We start from the raw sequence: 20,522 nt of genomic DNA, 5'->3' as shown, positions 1-20,522 counted from the left end.
TGGCATTGCAATTTTCTGCCATTCCGGAATCAACCTGTCTTTTGCTGGTAAAATACCTGGCAGTTTTATTTTTAAGGTTACAACTCCCACCTCTTAGCTGGAGTCCAAGAGGCCAGGTAAGGTCATGGGCCGTGGCCCTCCACTCCTAACAGCACCACGCTCCCTCTCCCCACCCGTGATGGTGCCCAGGAAATGGTGTTGGGACCCAGTGGCCCCAGTCCCTCCTCTCTGGACCCTTCACTTCTCTGTGCACCACCCCCCCCACCCCCGCCAAAGGCCCAGAGGTGCCTGAGGGACACTTGGTGTGACCCCTCCCTCTCCTCAGAGATACCCCCCTAAAGACCCTGCCTCTGAACCCTGACCTCAGAGAGCCCAGGGTCCCTATGGACCTGTGACAATGAGTAATATGATGTAGTGAGATGAGTCCACAGTCCTGGTGGGTGAAATATAATTTCATATACAATTTTGTTTTCTACAACTTGATTTCTGATTCCCAGGGCTGTATGTGTTCAAACTAGTAAACACTCCTTTACAAGATTCCTGCACCCCCTTTTCCTGGGTCCTGAGGTTACGTGGCATCACAGGCCACCCTGACATCCCTCAGCCGTCTTCCTGAGGCCCCTTCCCACCTTGCTGTTCTCTTTGTGTGGGGAGAGGGGCTCAGCATCCCTGCAGGGTCCTGAGCCCCCCACCAGGGTGCTGACCTCCCTCCGTGAGGTGGGGGTGGGGCTCCTTCTCACTGTAAGTTTCTGCAAACCGTGCCTAGGGCTCTGTCTGGCTCCAAGGACAGGAGATCTCGCGCAGTGCCCTGACCCACCCTTCCCCTGAGCCTTGAATAGTGGAGGAAAAGAGGCAAAATACTGGATGAAAAACATAAGCTAATATTTCAAAATTATCCACTTTGGAGAGCCAGTTATCAGTGCTACTCCCCACCTTCCTGAGGGTAAACTGTGCTTCCAGATTTCTCACCAAACGCTCAGATACTGGATTCCCTTCCACGCTTATGACGGTCCCGAAGTGAAGAATGGATTATTACGATTACTTCTGTCTTACACGAATGAGGAAACTTGGGCTCTGAGGGTTAAGAATGGGTGTTGCGTAACTGGGGCGCTGTTGACATGTGGAGCAAGAAATCTGCTTTGTGAGACACTGTCCCTCCCGCTGCAGGGAATTCAGCACCCCTGGTCCGTGAAGGCCAGCGGTGCCCATTGGTCACTGCGACCACTGAAACGGTCCCAGTACCTTTCCGAGTGCTCCCAGGGGGGCGGGGGGAGGGGGCAGGATCACCCCTTGTTGAGAAGCACCAGGGAACGTGGGGCGGCTTTCTACCTGGTACACGGCAGGGCCGGGAATCAAACCTTCTTGGCCAGCAGGCCTCTTCCACAAAACAGCCAGCGGAACAGAGCCAGGAAGCGTGGACCGAGGGGAGGGCAGAACTCTGAACCCCTCCTTCCAAATTGAGGTTGTGTCCTCTCCCACCCTTCCCAGGGTTGCTGGGGGGGGGGTCCCTGACCTCTTGCCTCCTCAAACTCCTAAGCCCCTCGTCCCCTCTCCGCATGCCCCCATCTCTTGTCTTGATGCTGTCTTCCTGGAAAGGTGAAGTGGGGGCTGCCAGATGTTGGGGTCTTTTGCAGCCCAGGGAAGCCGGGGGCAGAGGCAGGAGTGGGCTTATAAGGCCTCCTGTTCCAGGAAAGAAAAGACGTCACTAGCCCCAGACAGAACTCTGTACTGTTGTCACCAGAGAGGGAACAGCACGGCCCCAACCGTGACAAATAACCCCGAAGGCGCAGGGGGCGGGTGGCGGGGGGGCATTGCTTCCACCCGCTCCTGAAAACGGATCCCCGCCCGGCATGAATGGGAATGAAGTCCAAAGGACACATCTGCATCCTTGCGCACGGGGGGGACGTGGATGTGTGGATGTGTTTGCAAGATGCCAACTGCCCCCAGCCTCCATCCCCCATGAGGCCACCCTGGGCCCCGGGACCAGCTCCTGAGCAGGGCCCGCACCACACAGCCCAGGCAACACACCCGTGTGAGCATACACCCGTGCGCACACACAGGTGTGTACCCCAAGCCTTCCCCCATTAGCTTCCCAACGTCGGGGGGACACTAGCTCCAAAGCTAACCAAGGCCTCCATTATGAGGAGGTACTTTATTAAATGCAAAGACCCCTGGATTCCCCCCCTCCCCATTCCTCTGGAGGGTCTCCAACCACCGCCACCAGCACAAGGGGACTGTGGTCCCCAGGCTGACCTCAGGTGATGTTTATATTCCTGGGCTGTTTGTTCTGCGAACTGAACATCTGACACCTTTTCAGAGAAATGTTTTTTTTTCATCTGGAACATCTGGGAACAGCAAGAACATCTGGGACTGCCAGGAACGAGCTGTACCTCGGATGAAAACTTAACTCTCCAGTCCCCATTTTCTATAGCTCTGGTCCTGGCTGGCACTCCTTGGGGGTAGCCCCTACTAGGGGCCTATGCCCACCAGGACTAAGGGGGTACCACCCAGATCCCTGCCTTTCTCATTGTCAACCCTGGCGTGGGAGGCAGCTCCACATCTCTCTAACACATCTCCAGAACACTATGGTTTCATCCACCACTCTACTGACTGGCAAGATAAAGCCAGAGAGCCTCTTAGTTTCAGAATCTGAAGATTCCCCAGCACTAGCCTCCTGTCCCCCTGCCCAAGACCCGAGAGCTATGGACAAATCCCTGGGAGTCCCTTGATTAGCTGAGTTGTAGGTTTTTTCTAAGCTGTCCTAACCTACCTAAGTTCACCCCCTTTTTGAGAACAAATTCTCTCACCAGGTGAGGAAGGGAGGCCTCTTGCCAGGGTCTGGACCATGTCTTGTCCCAGGTGGCTGTCACACCTGGCTCTTGCTCAAGAACCTCTGTGGCTCCCTTCCTCCACAGGGTCAAATCTACGTCAACCCCCAACATGGCTGCCTGCACTCCAGCCAAGAGGCTGCACTCTGGGCCTCTCCAGGTGCCGGGCCTGGGCCCATAGCTGCCCCCCACACCCCTGTACCATCCTCCCTTGGTGCCTCTCTTCCTGCAGAGCGCAGGTTGAGCCCGAGCCAAGGAGCTGTGCTCACACTCACCCACAGGACCCATGTGTACTCAGCTAAGTGCCTGGGAATCTGAACTGTACAATAGGAGGCCGGGGGACTCCAGGACATGACCATCAGCGGGGTGGGGACAAGGGGAGGGACGCACAAGCTACCCTCAGAAGACTGAGAGGCTCCTGCCTCCCAGGGTCCCCCCACCACCACCGTGGTGGACCCCAGCTGTGATGCCCTTTGAGCCTTAGCAGCACAGCTGACAAGAGAGCCCTCCCGCCCCCGCCCTCCCCCAGGGTCCCCGGAGAGCTGGTGCCTCCCCTGGGTCCCAATTTGCATGGCAGGAAGGGGCCTGGTGGGGAAGAGGCGGGGAGGGGACCGGCTGCAGCCCAGGCAGTTACACGTTTTCCCCCCCAGGAGCCTCTGTCCTCGTCACCAGCTCGGGGTCAGAGACAGAGACGGAGTGGTAACCATGGCCGAGCTGGTGCTGTCTCCCATGCCCAGCAACTGGCTGGTGGTGTTGCTGCTGCTTCTGTCAGGTACGGCACCCCCGAAACGAGACCCGTGGTTTCGCTCTCTGTCACGGCCTGTTTGCTTGTTTCCACCGCTCTGTGTCCTGCTCTCTCCAACCTCCCCCTTCTGTCTCTCACACTTTCGGCCTCCTGTCTCCCTCTGACTGCCCCGGGGCCTGGGTCTGGCGTATCACCTTCGCTGAGGAGCTCAGGGGGTCCGTGGCCCCAGCCCCTCTCCTGTTTGGAGGGCGTCAGGCCGAGCTGGGTGTGAGGTGAGGGGTTGGTGTCCATGACGTGGTTCACCCCCAGTCCCTTGAGGGCATTGTGTGGGGGCGACACAGGAGAGAGGCTGCCCCCAACCAGACCCTGGGACGTGCATGGTCCAGAAATGGTCCCCTGGGCTGGAAGACAGGACAGCCATCCAGCTGTGACTTCCCTCCTGGTCTCATCCAGGGTGCCTGCTCAAGGCCGTTGGTCAGGTCAAAGGCAGAAGGAGGGGGCGGGAAGTGGATTTCTGGTGACCCTGCTCCATTCCAGTCTCTCCGGAGCGCTGCTACGGTGGGGCTGAAGGGTCTCGAAGCTGATGTTCTGAGAGGAGGAAGTGGGTCTAGGAATGCTGGGGGCCCCAGGGGTGGGGCAGCCACTTTCCAGGGGAGAGCCCTGACCCAGCCCCGCCTACTTCCTCCCACCCAGCAGGTGTGCCAGCAGCCAAAACAGAAGACCTGTACCAGGATCCCAAAGGTCAGCCACTTCCCCTGCCCCTTCTGGGGGCAAGTGTGTCTGCGTCCAGTGCTGGTCCCAGTCCCAGGGTCCGTGCCATGGCTGCCCCTTGTGCCCTTGTGCCCCTGCATCTCCCCAGCCGGTACACCCATCTCTAGGCTACCTTAGGGTCTCCATCTCAGAGGCCTGGCTCCAAGGGCCCCCCAGCACCCCTCCTGCCAGCTGTCATCCTCATTAGACATAAGTGTTCCAGTCCCAGAGACTAAGGGGTGTGACTAAACCCAAGCTGGGAGGCGGGGAGCCAGAGGGAGTTCCACTGGGGACTCAGGCTGGGTCTGTCTAGTGGGGGGGGGGGGGGGGGGGTGGGGGGGGGGGGGGGGGGGGGCGGTTGTCGGACTCAGCCCGGGAAAGAGTCTGTAACTTTAGGGGCTCTGACAGGCCATAGGGCCTCAGGGATTCCTACGGTTCGCTTACTGGGAACGAGGCAGGAGGGAGGCTTCTTGGAGTAAGTATGTGGGAGAGAAAGAAGATATAGGAATAAAAACGAAGGGAGAGCACCAGGCCAAGTGGGGGGCTGTCCTATGGGCCTCTGGACCCCAGCAGGAGAGGCCTACATCAGGCTGCTGTATAGGCATGGAAAGAAATCGGAAGGTTCCAGAGCCCTTCTAAAGGAAAATCAAATGCTGGGGCACAGGGGGGTGGTGCAATCAGGAAGGGGCGGGACCCGGTGGTTTGGCCTCTGGCCACTCACATGGCTCATCTCCTCCACACCTCTGCCTCATGACCGTCCTATACCCAAAAGCAAGGACAGACAAGGGCGGGGGTCCGTGGTTGGGATGGCAGTCGGGAAGATGCAGAGCGGGATTTTGATCCCGGCCTCGGTGCCCACAGGAAGCACTTGTGCCCGGGTCTGGCAGAACCCACGTTTCATAGCCCGCAAAAGGGGAGCCATGGTGGAGATCAGGTGCTACACAAAGGACCTGGGAGCGGTGAGCTGGCTACGGAAGCGGGAGACGGACTTGGAGCCCAAGCCACTGCTGGAAGACGCCCGCATCCTAAGGAGCCAGAACGGCACCTTTGCCACCCTCACCATCCAGGGCATCCAGTTTCAGGACAACGGCATCTACTTCTGCCAGCAGAACTGCTTGAAGGCGTCCCCCGGCACGGGCTGTGGCACTGAGCTGCGAGTCATGGGTGTGTTCGGGGCCTGCCCTCCAGCCGGGGCGGGGGGGGGGGGAGAAGGGGGGATGGGGCCATGGAGCCTTCACTGAGCCACCCTCACCCCTGCCCCAGCCCGGCCTGCCGCCCTTGGGGGGGGGCCACATGGTGAAGGTGGCCGCGGCCACAGAACACCCAGGAGAGCCGCTGAGGAGGTCCTGAGGGGTGCAGGCCCAAAGAGGGGGCCCCAGCCTCACCACCCCCTGCCACCTCCCCACAGGATTCAGCACCATAGCACAGTTGAAGAGGAGGAACACACTGAAAGATGGCATCATCATGATCCAGACCCTGCTCATCATCCTCTTCATCATCGTGCCCATCTTCCTGCTGTTGGACAAGGTGACCACGGGGGCCGGGGGGGCGGCCATGGGGCAGGCCAGACGTGGGCAGGGTCTCCATCTCCCCAGGCCCACAGCCTGCCCACTGACACCTGTTCAAACTCTCCTTCATTCGTTCGGTTGTTCTGGCAGAGGGCACCTCACCTCCTCACCCCTCGCCCCTCACCCCCAACCCCTCCCCCCGGGCCAGTCTCCCTGGCCCTCCCCGGCCTGGCCCAGCAGTGGATGGGGGGGGAGGGAAGCTAACACTCTGCTCTCCATCCCTCGCCCCGCCAGGATGACAGCAAGCCCGGAATGGATGAAGACCACACCTACGAGGTAAGGGACGGGGGGACCCCCGCGGCGCTGGGGGCTGTGGGGTGCTTGATGGCACCGTCCACTGGCGTGGTCAAGGAGTAACCAAGGCCTAAGCACCGTTCCATGTCTCCAGGGCCTGAACATTGACCAGACAGCCACCTATGAGGACATAGTGACTCTACGGACGGGAGAGGTGAAGTGGTCAGTGGGGGAGCACCCAGGCCAAGAGTGAGGGGCCGGCCCTCCCCACGCCTCTGGGCCCAGCCAGCTGGGCCTTCGTGGACAGCTTCAGAGCCACTGCCAGCTCCCAGCTCATCTCTTCCCCGGACCTCGGTCAGCCTCCGAAGCTGGCCCACCAGATCTGCCTGCCCCTCTAGCCCCTGGTTTCCAGCTCTTACCGAGGAGACCAGAGTAGAAGGGGTGCAGGGCGGTGATGTGGAGTGAGGAGTTCTCTGGGGACAGACTGGACCCAGCCTTCTGGGGGTGCTATGTGGGGATCCATCCCACGTTCAGGACGGGGAAGACAGAGGCTTATCCGAAAACTGCAAATGGACTCAGAGCAGACCAGCTTCCTGCAGAGCCTGGGAAAGGTGGTGGCCCGTCCCACTTGGCCACAGAGGGGCCAGGGAGAGCCACCTGCCTCTCCCACTCTCTCCTTCCCTCTGCTACCCCAGGGAGCTCCTAGCCTTGATCCCATTGTCCTATGTAATAAACGGTGTGTCGTGAAACTACACACAGGCTTGTGACATCTATGGGTTTGGAGTGGGTGAGAGTCTCTCTGGGCACAAATGTTTGGGCCCCTGTGGGCCCATGGGGTGCGGGAGAGGATGACTGCCATAGGGCTCACGGACCTCTCCCGTGCTCAAGGGCTTCTCTCTGAAGGCCTGGCTGGGATCTGTGGACATGCCTTCCATCTTCCGTTAGCTGGGCCCAGCCTGGAGAAAAGCTAATAGCCCTTATTGGCGGGCATGCCCCCATCCTGCCTTCTCTTTAGCCCACGAGCAGCGCTTGGGTCCTGCTCTGTAGGGCAGGGGTCTCAGCCCTGGAGGAGCTTGCCCTCACCCACCCATCCCAACCCTACTGTCCTTTAATGCCCTCCACCTACAAGAAGCCCTCCCAAATATCCCCAGGCCCTGCCCCAGCCCTGTTACTGGCCTGTGCTGCCCATGCTGGCCGTGTTCTCCAGATAAATGAATCCCTACCAAGCCTGGAAATTTTGTTTTTAAGTTTGACCCAGAGCCATGCAAGAGAGAGATTCCTAAAGAGGGAGGCTTTGCGGTGGTGAAGTTTGGGGGTCCTTCGTCAGGTGACTCCTTCAGCCTTTCCCAGCACCACATCAGAGGTCCCCTAGGGCCCCAAGCTCCCCACAAAATGATCCCTAGGGCCCTACAAATTAGGGCCCCGACCTGCCAGCTGCAGGAGTGACTGGGAACGACTCCCAGCTAGGATCTCAGGTGCCATTAACCTCTATGTGCAAAGCCAGGCCTCGCTCTACTTCCTGTTGACCTTGGGGGGACCCTGAAACACCTCTTTGCCACTCATGCTCTGGCTTCAGGCCAGAGAAATCTCTGCCCCCAGGGTGCTGCCAACTTAACTGGAGAACCAAGCCCAGCATGTGGGGGCCAATAAGGGCAGCCATCAATTTTTACTAGCTTCCCCCTGGAACTCCAGGTGGAGCAGGGGGCTGAGGTACCTGGCCCTGGGGTTTCCAACAGTCATTCTCTGCATCGCTCGGTGGTGCTCCCTCAAAGCCATGCTGGGCAGGCCAGGTAGGGCCCTCTCCCTCCCTGGTCTCTGGGCTGCCCGAGAAAACTGGTTTGTTTTGGCATCTGCCTCCACTGAGCCAGAGCCCTTCCTCTCCTGCTGCTTTGCATAGGGGCGCTAATTCTGTCCTTCTACCTCCACGAGGGACCCTGGCAGCCGGGCTGGGGGTGGGAGGGAGTCTTCACTTCTCCCCCAAGCAGGGTCTCCCCCAGCCTGGGGCTGCCCTGAGTCTAGGGAGGCACTGACTTTACGAAAAGACTAATAGTTCTGAATAACTGAGTTTCCGTAATGCTTTGCAGTACTGTTGGCAGGGAACTATTCGAGCAGCAAGGCCTGCCTCCTTCCCCAGACACCCCTAAAAGGTATCTGCCCCCATGGTTATGATGTAGAAGACCTCCCTGGCCTGTTTTTCTGTCTTAGGGGCTTGTGCCATGGGTATCGCCGTCTCTATCTTATGGGTCCCTGGCCCCCAGAACTGACTGAGGCAGTGGAGATGAAGCTGGATGATCCTGGTGGGGATGATGAAAACCCCGGGTCTCAGTTGCTTCATCTGTAGAATGGGAATCATCAGAACTTGTCTGAGAGAAGGGCGTTGAGCCAGATGCTGTTTTTTTAAAAAAATTGTGCCATGTAGTAAAATTGACTATGTTTTCTTTCAGTGTACAGTTTGATGAATTTTAGCACATGTGCAGATTTGTGTAACCCCACCGCTGTAATCAGGATACGGGACGTGAACCAAAATCTTTTACTGGGCCCCCAAAATACTTATATAATGAGCACCTCTTAAATGTCAATAAGATTGTACTGAATACCTCCATATTCATGTACATACTCTTGCGTGAGCCCCAGCATAAGCCTGGAAGGAGGCAGCATTATCCCCATTTGGTAAATGAGCAAATCAAGGCCCAGGAAGATCACAACTGGCCAAAATCACACAGAGACCTTCTGACTCCAAACCCGGCATTCTTTCCGCTATATCACAGCTGCCTCCCTCGGAGGACTTTGCAGCACTGAGACACCGAGGAGGAAGTAAAGAAGGAGGAGAACCAGGGAGGAGAGAATCCTGGGACAACTCTGGCCATCTTTAAATACTTCCCATTGTTCGCAAGTCTCAACACCCTGAAGGACCCACTCCCTTCCCAGCTGGGCTGGAGATCACACCATTGGGCCATCCTTCCAGGGTGCCAGCTCTGGGCGGCTTCTCCAGGCCTCCCCCTCCCCAGAATACAGCCCCAAGGTGCCTCGGTGGGCACATGCCCCACTGCCCACTGGGGGAATCCAGCCCAGTCCCTCGGGGCCCTGGTGTAAGCATAGGCTGGTTCCTTCTTCGTTCTAGCTTGACTTCCGGCCTTTATCGACGCAGGTGCTGCTAGGCCTGGGGTGCTCTGACTCAAGGGTTTGGGTGTTTTTCCAGCAGAATCAGAGGTAAGAGAAAAACAAAACAAAATGTGAAAAGCTGCCACTGTTTGAATGTCACTGGCAGGTAGTGTTTGTCCCTTAGCAGGTGTCTGGGTCTTCTGTGAAGGGCCTCAAAGGCCATCTTGGAACACGGGGTTTGGGATTCCCAGATTCTGTCCTCGAGTGTTCTCTTTAGATGACCCCAGTGGCTGGAATGAGAGCCCACCCCTGTGGAATTACCAGATGTGTCCGGCTCGCCACAGTGCTCCTGGTTCTGGCACCTTCCGAATCTGCTGGGGACTCAGCTGCCAACAAAAACAGAACAGCATCAGGGGCACCTGAGTGGCTCAGTCGGTTAAGCGCCTGACTTCGGCTCAGCTCAGGATCTCAGGGTTTGCCGGTTCAAGCCCTGCATCAGGCTCTGCAATGACAGCTTGGAGCCTGGAGCCTGCTTCAGATTCTGTGTCTCCCTCTTTCTCTGCCCCTCCCCCACTCATACTCTGTCTGTCTCTGTCTCAAAAATAAACATTAATAAAAAATTAAGAAAACAAAAAAAAGCAACAAACCCACTTGGGATACCTCAGCTGCTCCTCCAGCTCCAAAGCCTTCACCTGGAAATGGTGACTCCACAGAGAACAAAAATTAGCTAGCATTAAATCCTGAAGATAGAGTACAGGGTGTTAAAAACACATTTAGAAGGATCCTAGTGCATTTCTCAAATTAAAAAAAAAAAAAAAGCCAAAAAAACCAAAAACCAAAAAAACCTCTTTCTCTCCGACCTAACACCACTTTCTCAGATGGCGAAAACAGGGGGGCAGGGGGGCGGGGGGAGGCGGTGCTAAACACCTCGTGAGGACCCGCTTAGGGCTCAGGCACAGCAGGTCATGAGTCCGTGCAGAATATTTGTGTGGACTTGTGATCAGCATCTGCGTACTGCCTTGCCTATTTTTTTTTTCATTTAAATTTTTTCATGGATGTAGTGCCGTGCATTGCAAGATCTTGTACTTTTTATTTATATTTTTGGCACTAGTTATTTGAATTCATTCTATGAGGAGGACATTGAGGCACAACGTGGCCTACCTTACCGTTTCTGGGTGGGTGGGCGTTTGGGTTCTTTCCTTGGCATTGTCTTGCATTTGCATTCATTCAAATCCACCTAGCACATGCTTGTTGAGTTCCTGGGTCTGGGGCTGTGCCCCCCTGCCAGTTTCCCCCTCTCCCCAGGCTGTTCTCTCGTCTCTATGTCTTGGCTATTTCTTTCATGGCAGTTTTCACAAGATGAAATTTCCTTATATATTTTACCATTATGTATTTATTTGTTTCCTATTGTCTCTCTTCCCCGGGTACTATAAGCTTTAGCCAAGAAAGGATCATGTCTTTCATTCATCAGGGTATGCCCATCTGCCTGGTACAGTATCTGGCATACAGAAAAAGCGACAGCTACGTCTAGAACCAGGTAATGCACAAAGAAGAGTGGCAGTGAACGAACGAGTGGATGAGAGGGATGAATCCAGCTTCAAAGGGTTTGCAGTCCCACAAGGGGGCTAAGATGTTCACAAATAAGCATAGAATAAGGCAAAAAGAGTAGAATGATTTCCAGTGAAGGGCACCGGTCAGGAAAGCACCCCAGACTTCCCACAGCTGCTGGACACAGCCGGGTACTTACTGCTTCTTTTTCAATGGGACTGTCTCCCTGGGGAATAGTCCCCAAAGTGGAAATGACTTAATAGGTCTAGTTATGTAGGCTGTTATGCACTTCTAGATGGTTCAGAGATCCTCAACCAGTGTAAACAACAACCTTATCGACCCACAGGAGTGCCCACCCCCATTCGACCCCCCACCCCCAAGCCCTCCAAGGCCCTTCCTCCATGCTTGGGCCCTCTGGCAAACCCAAGGGTCCAATGAGATAAAGGAAGTGAAAACGTGATGTACACTGAAACGTGCAATACACATGTGAAGGATGATGTGATTTGGTTCATTAAATCGGGCTACATTGGGTTGTTTTTTCTGCCGCTTTTCTTGGTGTCCGTGGACCTCATTCTGGGGTGAAGTTCCTTCCGTTCAATTCCCCCCAACTTCACTGAACATCTTCTGAATGGGGACTTGACCTTACTCTGCTAGCTTTGTGCTGAGGAACGTTCTGTCCACACCCCACAGCTCCACTGTCTCTCCTGGATGAGAGTTCTAAAGAGTTCGTGCTGGAGGGTGGGGACACGGCGGTGGGGGGGGGGGGGGGGGGGGCGGAGATAGGGGCCTTCAGCAGCTATCACTTAGAGCAGAGAAACCGTGGGAAAACCACTCTGTCTCTTTGAGTCTGAGCATGTCCTCATACGAAATGGGCCTCCAGCTCCTATCAGCCAGTGCAGAGCCTGGCATACTCAGGAATAGTGATCCTTTCCCCACCTCCCCTGACGAAGCCTTTGGGAATCCCCATATAATATTCTCTAGAGCCCTTGACCCCACGCTGAATGATCGACCGATGCTCAGACTCATGCTGGAAGCAAAGAAGAGGTGGAGTATGTCCCAGGGGCAATCCCAGCCTCCAGCCTCAAGGAAGGCAGGACAGAGTTAGTGGACGTCAAGTGACCAGAGTGGGGGGGAACGGAAAAAATGGCCACCAGTCCCTCTGAGGCTATTTCTACAGCCAGGGTAAGTAAGACCCCCAAAAATTTGGCCTCGCACCCCACGGATTGAACCTCAGAGGGGCTCCTGAACCCTGAAAGAGGCCGCTTTTAGATCAAAAGCAAATCTGTGAGCTTCCACAACAGGTACAGAAAACTCCAGATTTCAATTCTGGAAATAGGAAGGGCTTCCAAACACACTGAATTTCACAGATTCCAAGATAATGGGCAGTTCATCCTGAGCCTTTTTTGGCTGCCCCCAGAGATGCTAATCATGGCCTCTTCCCTTCAGCCACCATGCAGAGGCCGTGGTTGGACAGTCTCTGAACCTGGAGAAGCCAGGGGGTTGGCCCCGTGGTGCCCCAGGAAAGGATGGGTGACTCCCCAGTCCTGGAGGGAAAATCCCAAGTCCATAGCCTTCAGTGCCTGCCTCTTGGGTCCAGTGACTGCCACCACGGTAAATCTTTCTGTAAAGGTGTATCCCCAGGGACCCCCAGAGTCCTGTGAGCCGATCTAGTTCTGGGGTCAACAGAAGTTGGTTTGGTGAGAGAAGACACTCCCCGGATCTGGCTAGTTCCACCTATTCTCAGCAGTACACTGCCTATGCAGACAGAGCCTCAGCCACCTTTCACCTGTGCCCACCTTGTGTGCTTCTCAAGCAGTCCCCAACTTGGGCTCCTGGACTCTCACTCCTAGGGGAGGTCTGAGGCTTCCCCCCTGGTCCATAGTTCACATACAAGTCTCATTAGCTAGAAACTGGTCATGATGGGTTTCACATCAGTTCCCCTCCACAGGGTGGAAAGATGGGGGTGGGGAGGCAGAAAGCTGTGTGGGGCTCAGAGAGCTTCCTCCATTTCCCTCCTGGCCCCTCCTCTCTGGTAGAGCTGCAAGGAGGAGAGGAAAGCCTTCTCCATGCTCCCCCTCTTCTTCAGGCCTATAATTTTTTTTTAAGTTTATTTTCAGAGAGTGAGAATGAGTTGGGGATGGGCAAAGAGAGAGGGGGACAGAGGATCCGAAGCAGGCTCTGTGCTGACAGCAGAGAGCCCAATGTGGGGCTCAAACTCTAGAACTCTGAGATCATGACCTGAGCTGAAGTCAGACGCTTAACCGACTGAGTCACCCAGGTGCCCCAGGCCTATATCTTTAATGACAGCCCACTCTGATCCTTCCTCTGTCCTGCCTGGAGAACAGCTCCATGGGTCCCAGTGCCTTCCCTAGCAGATAATGAATCAGGGCACCGTTGGACAATGGCTCCAGAATGATGGATGAAAAGGAAGCTGTATCCCAAAAATGGGAGGTGGCAAGACGCAAGCACTCCCCTTCTGGGCCATGAGGGTGTGACTTTTCGATGTTAGTTGCCAATACCATAACCAACGGCCCCTAGAAGGGTTTCCTCATTCACTTGTTTATTTTCCCACAGGGCAAGTGCTAAATGTTCTTAGACTCAAGGAGTGGAAGGTTTAAAGGGAGGGGAAATGTGTTCTTTCCCGCTCTGAGCCCCGGGGGCGATCTGATGCTGGTAACTTGTGGATGTTGCAACGGCCCCAACCCTGGGCACCGGGAGGCTGGAGGGCAGCAGTCCTACCTAGCCCTCCCGGCCCCAGCCTCGCGCTACCACTTGGTCTCCAACATGCACCCCGAGTCTCTGAGCCAGTCTCACCTGGGAAATGAGGGGCAACAATCTGCCTCTTAGGGGAAGGATGAAATGAGGCAGAGGGACCCTTGGGATTAGGGGCAGGATCCCTGGATTCAGAGGGATTTAGAAGATAAAATAACTGACTGGCCCACCCAATCTGCTGAGGAGAAAGGATTTGGGATGATGCAACATAGGAAGAGCAAGGTTTGGGAGGTCGGCTTTGGCTGAGGCAGCTCGTGCAAGTGAGCCTCGGTCAGCTCCTCTACAAAATGGGGTGGTAATAATACCTCCTTCACGAGATGGCCGCGAGGGTCAAATGTGACAATGCATGGGCATGCTGTCGCACCCTCATGAGCTCTATATGAATATTAGAAGAAAGGGGCTCCTGGGTGGCTCAGTCGGTTAAGCATCTGACTCTTGATTTCTGCTCTTCATGATCTCATGGTTCATGAGTTCGAGCCCCACATTGGGCTGTGCAGTGACAGCACGGAGCCTGCTTGGGATTCTCTCTCTGCCTCTCTCCCTCTCTAAAAATAAATAAGTATTAAAAAAAAATTTTTTTTAAGTAGACGAAAGACTAAGAGGAGCCTAGGGTGGTTGGGGAGATCATCTTTCAGGGTGCTGTGCCTGGACTTTCAGTGCTGGGAATGAGACCCAAGCCCGCATGGGCTCTTCTGATCTTGAGACCCTCTGATGGTGACTGGGTTGCCAGGGGGAAGTACTTGTGGCCTGGGTCTGTTCCTGGGACTTCTGCTTCTTGGTTGGCATCTCTGTAGCATGTTCGAGGAGCAGAGTGATGTCTCTGGTTTTGGTCCTCTGCCTCAGCCACCTGGAGGAGCCCCCACGGCAGAGAAATGGGAGGGCAGTGTGGGGTCGAGGCCAGCACCAGCTGCCTTGGGCCGGACCAGGTGGTCAGATGGTGGTAAAGGGTAGGGGGATGGTGACAGCGACGAAGGTGGCAATCTGGGACTGAATTGTGCCCAGAAACCTCAGAATCCATGGCTGTTCTGGGCTCCCTTTCCCCAGACGCACATTCTGTCTGGTAGATGGAGGGGAACCGTGCAGGGAGGAAAATAGGAATAGAGAATGAGGGAAGGTAGCGCAGCTCTCACAGCACATCCAGCCTGACATAGCCCCCCTTTTGGGGGCCGGGGTGGGTCCTCCTCACCTGAGTGGACAACCCCCCGATGGTACCTGCCAGAACGCACCTGAACTCAGGCTACTCCCTTCTGCCGCCTCCCCCTTGAAATGAGTACAGATCGGATGTTCTCTCAAGCTGAGACCCTGTGTGCACAACCCTCAGGGCTGGTGACAGCAGACAGGGGAAGATGGCAGGGAAGGCCTGGGGGACATGACCCCAAGAAGAGCGGGAACAGGACAAGAGGGAGGAGACTCTAAATTATCCATCAGCACAGGCCGGCCAGTGGCCCGATGCATAAATGTATAGAGAAAATAAGTGGGGGCGGAGGGGGATAGAGAAGGGACCAGGGTATAAAAAGGGCCCGCAAGGGACTGATTCCAGGATCCCAGCACCCGGCTCCCCAAACCGCTCAGGGTCCTGTGGACGGCTCATCCCCAGCTGTGATGGCTGCAGGTAAGTGCCCCTAAAATCCCTTTGGGTTCAGTGTATACTGAGGCACAAGGCGGTGGCCCGGCATGTGGATGGGGACACTAACCCTGGGCTTTGGGGCTGCTGAATGTGAGCAGAGACATCTATGCCCAGACATTTGGCCAAGTTTTAAATGTTCTCCGTCCCCGGGCGGGGAGGGGAACGGCTGACGGGAAACAGAGGCCTCTTGCTGTCTGGGCCACGGCCTCGCCCTCTGGGTCCCTCTCTGTAGGCCCTCGGAACTCTGTGCTCCTGGCGTTTGCCCTGCTCTGCCTGCCCTGGCCCCAGGAGGTGGGCGCCTTCCCAGCCATGCCCTTGTCCAGTCTGTTTGCCAACGCCGTGCTCCGGGCCCAGCACCTGCACCAGCTGGCCGCCGACACCTACAAAGAGTTTGTAAGTTCCCCAGGAATGGGCGCCGGTGGGGGGGGGTGGGGTGCAAGAAGGTGTGAATATCACCCCTGGGACGTAATGGGAGGAAACTGAGGAGCTCAGGGTTATTTCATCCAAGTGAAGAGGCTGTCAGCTGAGCACAAACTGAGGGAGCTTCCGAATGAAGCAGTGATGAGGACCGTGCAGCTGAGACCCGGGCGGGCATTCTTTCTGCAGGAGCGGGCGTACATCCCGGAGGGACAGAGGTATTCCATCCAGAACGCGCAGGCTGCCTTCTGCTTCTCGGAGACCATCCCGGCCCCCACGGGCAAGGACGAGGCCCAGCAGAGATCCGTGAGTGGCCAGGGGCGCCCGGCCAAGGATCAGGGGCCTCCCTCGTCTGCAGGAGTCAGGCCCTGGGCAGCCTTCTCCCTGGGGCCGAGGGTGTGCAGGGAGGCAGGTGGGCGGCCCCCGGGCAGAGGCTGGCGTGCCCACCGCCCCCTCCATCCACAGGACGTAGAGCTGCTCCGCTTCTCCCTGCTGCTCATCCAGTCGTGGCTCGGGCCCGTGCAATTCCTCAGCAGGGTCTTCACCAATAGCCTGGTGTTCGGCACCTCGGACCGGGTCTACGAGAAGCTCAAGGACCTGGAGGAAGGCATCCAAGCCCTGATGCGGGTGGGGACCGCGGCGCTGCGGGTCCCCTCTTTGGGGCCTGGCGGCAGCCAGGCTGACTTAACTGAGGGGTGGGGGCTTGCGTGCACTGGGAGAGGCTGCCCCTTTCTTTGTAGTAAACAGTCCAGCCTTGACCCCTGAGAAAGCTTACTCGTTTCCCCACCGTGAATCCTCCGTGCCCTTGTTAGAGCCCTGGAGGGGAGGGCCACCCACAGAGGGACAGGGAAGGAGCAGTGGCCAAAGACTGGGCCTCTCCGTCCCTCTTCCCCTTTTTGCAGGAGCTGGAAGATGGCAGCCCCCGGGCCGGGCAGATCCTGAAGCAAACCTACGACAAGTTTGACACAAACTTGCGCAGTGACGACGCGCTGCTCAAGAACTATGGGCTCCTGTCCTGCTTCAAGAAGGACCTGCACAAGGCTGAGACGTACCTGCGGGTCATGAAGTGTCGCCGCTTCGTGGAAAGCAGCTGTGCTTTCTAGTTGGTGGGCATCTCGGTTGCCCCCTCCCCAGCGCCTCCCCTGACCCTGGAAAGTGCCACTCCAGTGCTCACTGTGCTTTCCTAATAAAATTAAGTTGCATCGTATCATCTGAGTAGGTGTCATTCTATTATGTGGGGCAAGGTCCAGGCTGGGAAGACAGCCGCAGACATCCTGTGGGGGCCGACTGGGAATGATACCTGACCTGATTCCTCCTGGGCTAGAAAGAAACCGACACATTTATTCCTCTCCATCACACATCGGGTCCCTGCCCAGGTCTGAGGTCCCAGCTCTCTGGGCAGTCATAGGTCAGGAGCACCCCCATCGAGTACCTGGAGGTGTTCCTCTCTCCCCTGCGGGCACCACAACACCAAATCTAGCCCCCAAGAGCAGGGAAAAAATGGAAAGCAAAATAAGCTATTAAGTACAGAGGCAAAACATCCTGACATGGGAGAAAATTATGAGAGAAATCCTAGAATTACTTTTGTGCACAAAGTTGAAGGCGAACACACATTAGACCCACCTACTCTTAGGAAAGGGGAACAATGCAAAATGGCTTTGGGAAAAACAGAACCAGCCTATTTGGGATCTGGATGGTGGCAAGGGAAGTGGAAGAAAGACTAAGTTGGGGTTGCAAATTCAGGGCCAGCAGGTGCCAGGCAGACAATTACAAAAGTAATGAAGGCTTGGTGTGAAGGGATAAATCATAACTGACACTCCACTTCCTTGTCAGGGACACATGCCAGCATGTGGGTACCGGGGAAGTCAAGAGAACTCAGGACCCAGCTAAGGTGGGACCTATCGAACCTTGTTGCCATTCAGGACTGTGGGAAGGGCTGCCAGACCTTCTGATTTTTCGAGGCAGACAGGACGTCCAGACTTTTTCCTTTTAATGTTTATTTATTTATTTTGAGAGACAGAGAAAGAGCAAGCACAAGCCAGGGAGGGGTAGAGAGAGAGAGGGAGGGAGAGAATCCCAAGCAGGTTCCATGCTGTCAGCACAGACACCGATGAGGGGCTCGAACTCAGGAACTGCGAGATCATGACCTGAGCCGAAATCAAGACCCAGTTGCTTAACCAACTGAGCCACCCAGGCACCCCAGCACATGTGAAATCTAGTTTTTAAACATCGGTGACAAATCCCTATTGAAAACATGTTTAAGGACAAAAATTAATCCAAACACAGTTTCTCCTCAAGCTGTCATTGAGCAATTTCTTCTGAGAACAGTGGATTGGGGTAACTTGTAAGGGCAAAAATCAGAAATAGTTGGACTTGTATTTATGCTCACGAGTAGATTACTTAACCTCTTGGGGACCCAGGGTCCTCGCGTATAAAATGAGATGATAATAAATTGCCTTACAAGGCTAATGTCAGGATTAGATAAAATGGTGTTTCTGAAGTGTTTGACACATTACAGCACTCAAGAAATCAGCTGTTTTGCACTGAATTTTGGGGGTGTTCCCTGTTTTCTGATGGAATGCTTAAATACTTGTTATTAAAGTTCATTTATTTATTTTGAGAGAGAGAGCATGTGCACATTCAAGAGTGGAGAAGGGGTACAGAGAGAGGGGGACACAGGATCCAAAAGGGTCTCTGTGCTGAGAGCAGAGAGCCGGATGCAGGACTCGAACAGATGAACCGTGAGATCAGGACCTGAGCCAAGTCCTACACTTAAGAGACCCAGGCGCTCCTACTCCCTGCAATTCGGATTTAATTGGTCTGGAAGGGATCCAGGAAGGAGTGGTTTTTAAAGCTCCCCGGGTGAGTCTAATGCGCAAACGCAGTTGAGAACCACTGAGTTAGGGACCACAAAGATGAGACAGCCGGGTCCACCGGAAATGAAGACCTGGGTCAGTTGCGGCGCTCTCCGTTTCTAATTCTAACTAAAAATTTCTGAGAAGCAAGTAACGAAAAGGCAATTACTGTATGATTTCTCTCGGCAAGGTACTTAAATTCATAAAGACCAGAAAGTGGAATGGTGGTTACCAGGGCTGGAAGAAGAGGGAATGACGAGCTGTTGTTTAATGGGTGGAATTTTGCAAAATGAAGGGTCCTACAGACACTATGGGAATGTAGTCGACACTACTGAGCTGAATACTTAAAATAGTTAAGATTGGGGTCGGGGGGCACCTGGCTGGCTTAGATGCTACAGCATGCAACTCTTGATCTCAGGGTTGAGTTCGAGCCCCTGGTGTTCGAGTTGGGTGTAGAGATTACTTAAACATAAAATGCTTTTTTAAAAAATGGTTAAGATGGTAATTTTTGTGTTATGTCTAATTTACCCCAATTGAAAAAAATTTTTTTTTTAATTTCTAATGAAAACTCTTCCCAAAAGTAAGATTAGTGAGATTTTCTAGCAATAATGTTTGTCTGACTCCATGCGATCTTGTAAATTTACTGTAATCTAAAATGACCTAAATTTACTCTCACCTGAATTTCTTCTGTGAAAATTTAAAAAAAGGAAACCTAGTTTAGAATGGGATTGGGCGCCCAGCAGGGGGAGCTCTCTGCCCTACCACTTGGCAATTGCAGACCCAACTGGAAGAGAAGGACCTTAAGTGGAAACTAGTTTCCTAACCCAGCGAGAGGAAGAAGGTCTTTCCTCCTGCCCCGGCAACAGCGCAGCCAGTGAGAAACAGTCACAGCTCAGCCAATGAGAAGCCACCATACTTCCAGTTCTCACTTTACTCCAATGAATTTTTTGTTTATAACAGCCTCCCCAACTTCCTCCTTTCCTCTATTATGGAGAGCAGAATCTCTCCTTTATTCTGCGGACTTGCCTAAGGCTTTACTGCAGCCTGCTTGTTCTGAGTTGTGATGCTCTGATGTTCCCATATAAACCCATTTTTGCTAGCAAAATAACAGGCATTTTATTTTTAAGGTTAACATTAGTCCAGAGAAGAGCCTCCAACAACTCTAAGGCTGCTCAGCAAACAGGTGCTGGCACCCACAGAGCCAATTGGGCTTGGCTGGAGGACCCTGGAGTTTGAGGGTAAGTTTTCACCTGGATTTTGAGCTCCGCTGTCTTTGTGTTTGAGTTCTCCAGACTTTATTCAGGATCTGTTTTAAGGCCTTATCCCATCTGAGAGTGTTTGCTTGGCCTTCAGTTTGACTCCTGTTTGGAACCAGACTGCCCCTGGTGCAACTGTGCCTGTTGGAAGTGTATTGGCCTTGGGTTTGACAGAAAACAGACTCACTACAGCAGAATCTGGGGGCCATATCATTTGTTCCTCTTGGATCAGCTACCGTCCTTTTCATGGGCAACATCTTCAGCTGATATTGGCAGAATCCACAGCACACCTCTGGTCAGGATTCAAGTAGATACCTCAAAAACCCTTCCCAGAACTAATACTATATAAAGAAACCCTTCAAGGCATCCAGACCAGAATAGAAGATTATAAGGCTTGGAGCCTCATTATCCCCTGTACTAGTCCCTATAATACCAACATTTTACCAGTGAGAAAACCCAATACTGAAGATGGAGGTTTATCCCAGACCTCTGAGCAAAAAATAACATTGTTATCCCTTGGCACCTGTTGCTCCCAAGCCCCATATGCTACTGAGGTCTGTTCTCACTGAAAGCTAATTTTTCTCTGTAATTGATCTATGCAGTGCATTTTTACCATTCCTTTCATAAGGATAGCTAATACCTTTCTGCTTTCATTGGGGAAGAATGGAAATGCACCTGGACGGTAAGCCCCAGGGTTACAACACCAAGTCCTCCTTACTTTTCATGAATCTTAAAAGCTGATTTGGGTGAAAGAAAGTTTTCTGTAGGCTCTACTTTGTTACAATTTGTATATGATTGATGTCTCTGCTCCCCTTCTCAA

The 20,522-nt window shown here is 54.3% G+C and overlaps 2 protein-coding genes across 3 annotated transcripts; both read left to right on the top strand.

Moving 5' to 3' along the window:
• The first annotated feature begins 3,483 nt into the window (after window positions 1-3,483).
• CD79B (CD79b molecule) lies at window positions 3,484-7,224 on the top strand. 2 transcript variants are annotated; one of them, XM_049636364.1, is made up of 6 exons: window positions 3,484-3,600; window positions 4,270-4,314; window positions 5,185-5,487; window positions 5,732-5,850; window positions 6,126-6,167; window positions 6,280-7,224. In XM_049636364.1, the coding sequence occupies exons 1-6, from the start codon at window positions 3,534-3,536 to the stop codon at window positions 6,376-6,378; spliced, it is 675 nt and encodes a 224-aa protein (XP_049492321.1). In that variant the 5' UTR covers window positions 3,484-3,533; the 3' UTR covers window positions 6,379-7,224. The 2 variants fall into 2 exon arrangements, with proteins under 2 accessions (XP_049492321.1, XP_049492320.1); XM_049636363.1 differs by having other exon boundaries at window positions 4,267-4,314.
• An 8,046-nt stretch (window positions 7,225-15,270) lies between these two features.
• LOC125927640 (somatotropin) lies at window positions 15,271-16,951 on the top strand. Its single transcript, XM_049638136.1, has 4 exons — window positions 15,271-15,567; window positions 15,781-15,897; window positions 16,057-16,218; window positions 16,494-16,951. The coding sequence occupies exons 1-4, from the start codon at window positions 15,484-15,486 to the stop codon at window positions 16,692-16,694; spliced, it is 564 nt and encodes a 187-aa protein (XP_049494093.1). The 5' UTR covers window positions 15,271-15,483; the 3' UTR covers window positions 16,695-16,951.
• Window positions 16,952-20,522: the final 3,571 nt, after the last annotated feature.

Source organism: Panthera uncia, chromosome E1 (assembly GCF_023721935.1).
Source record: "Panthera uncia isolate 11264 chromosome E1, Puncia_PCG_1.0, whole genome shotgun sequence".
Taxonomy (NCBI): domain Eukaryota; kingdom Metazoa; phylum Chordata; class Mammalia; order Carnivora; family Felidae; genus Panthera; species Panthera uncia.
The sequence above is the reverse complement of the archived record's forward strand: the minus strand, read 5'-3'. Positions and strand labels throughout refer to the sequence as shown.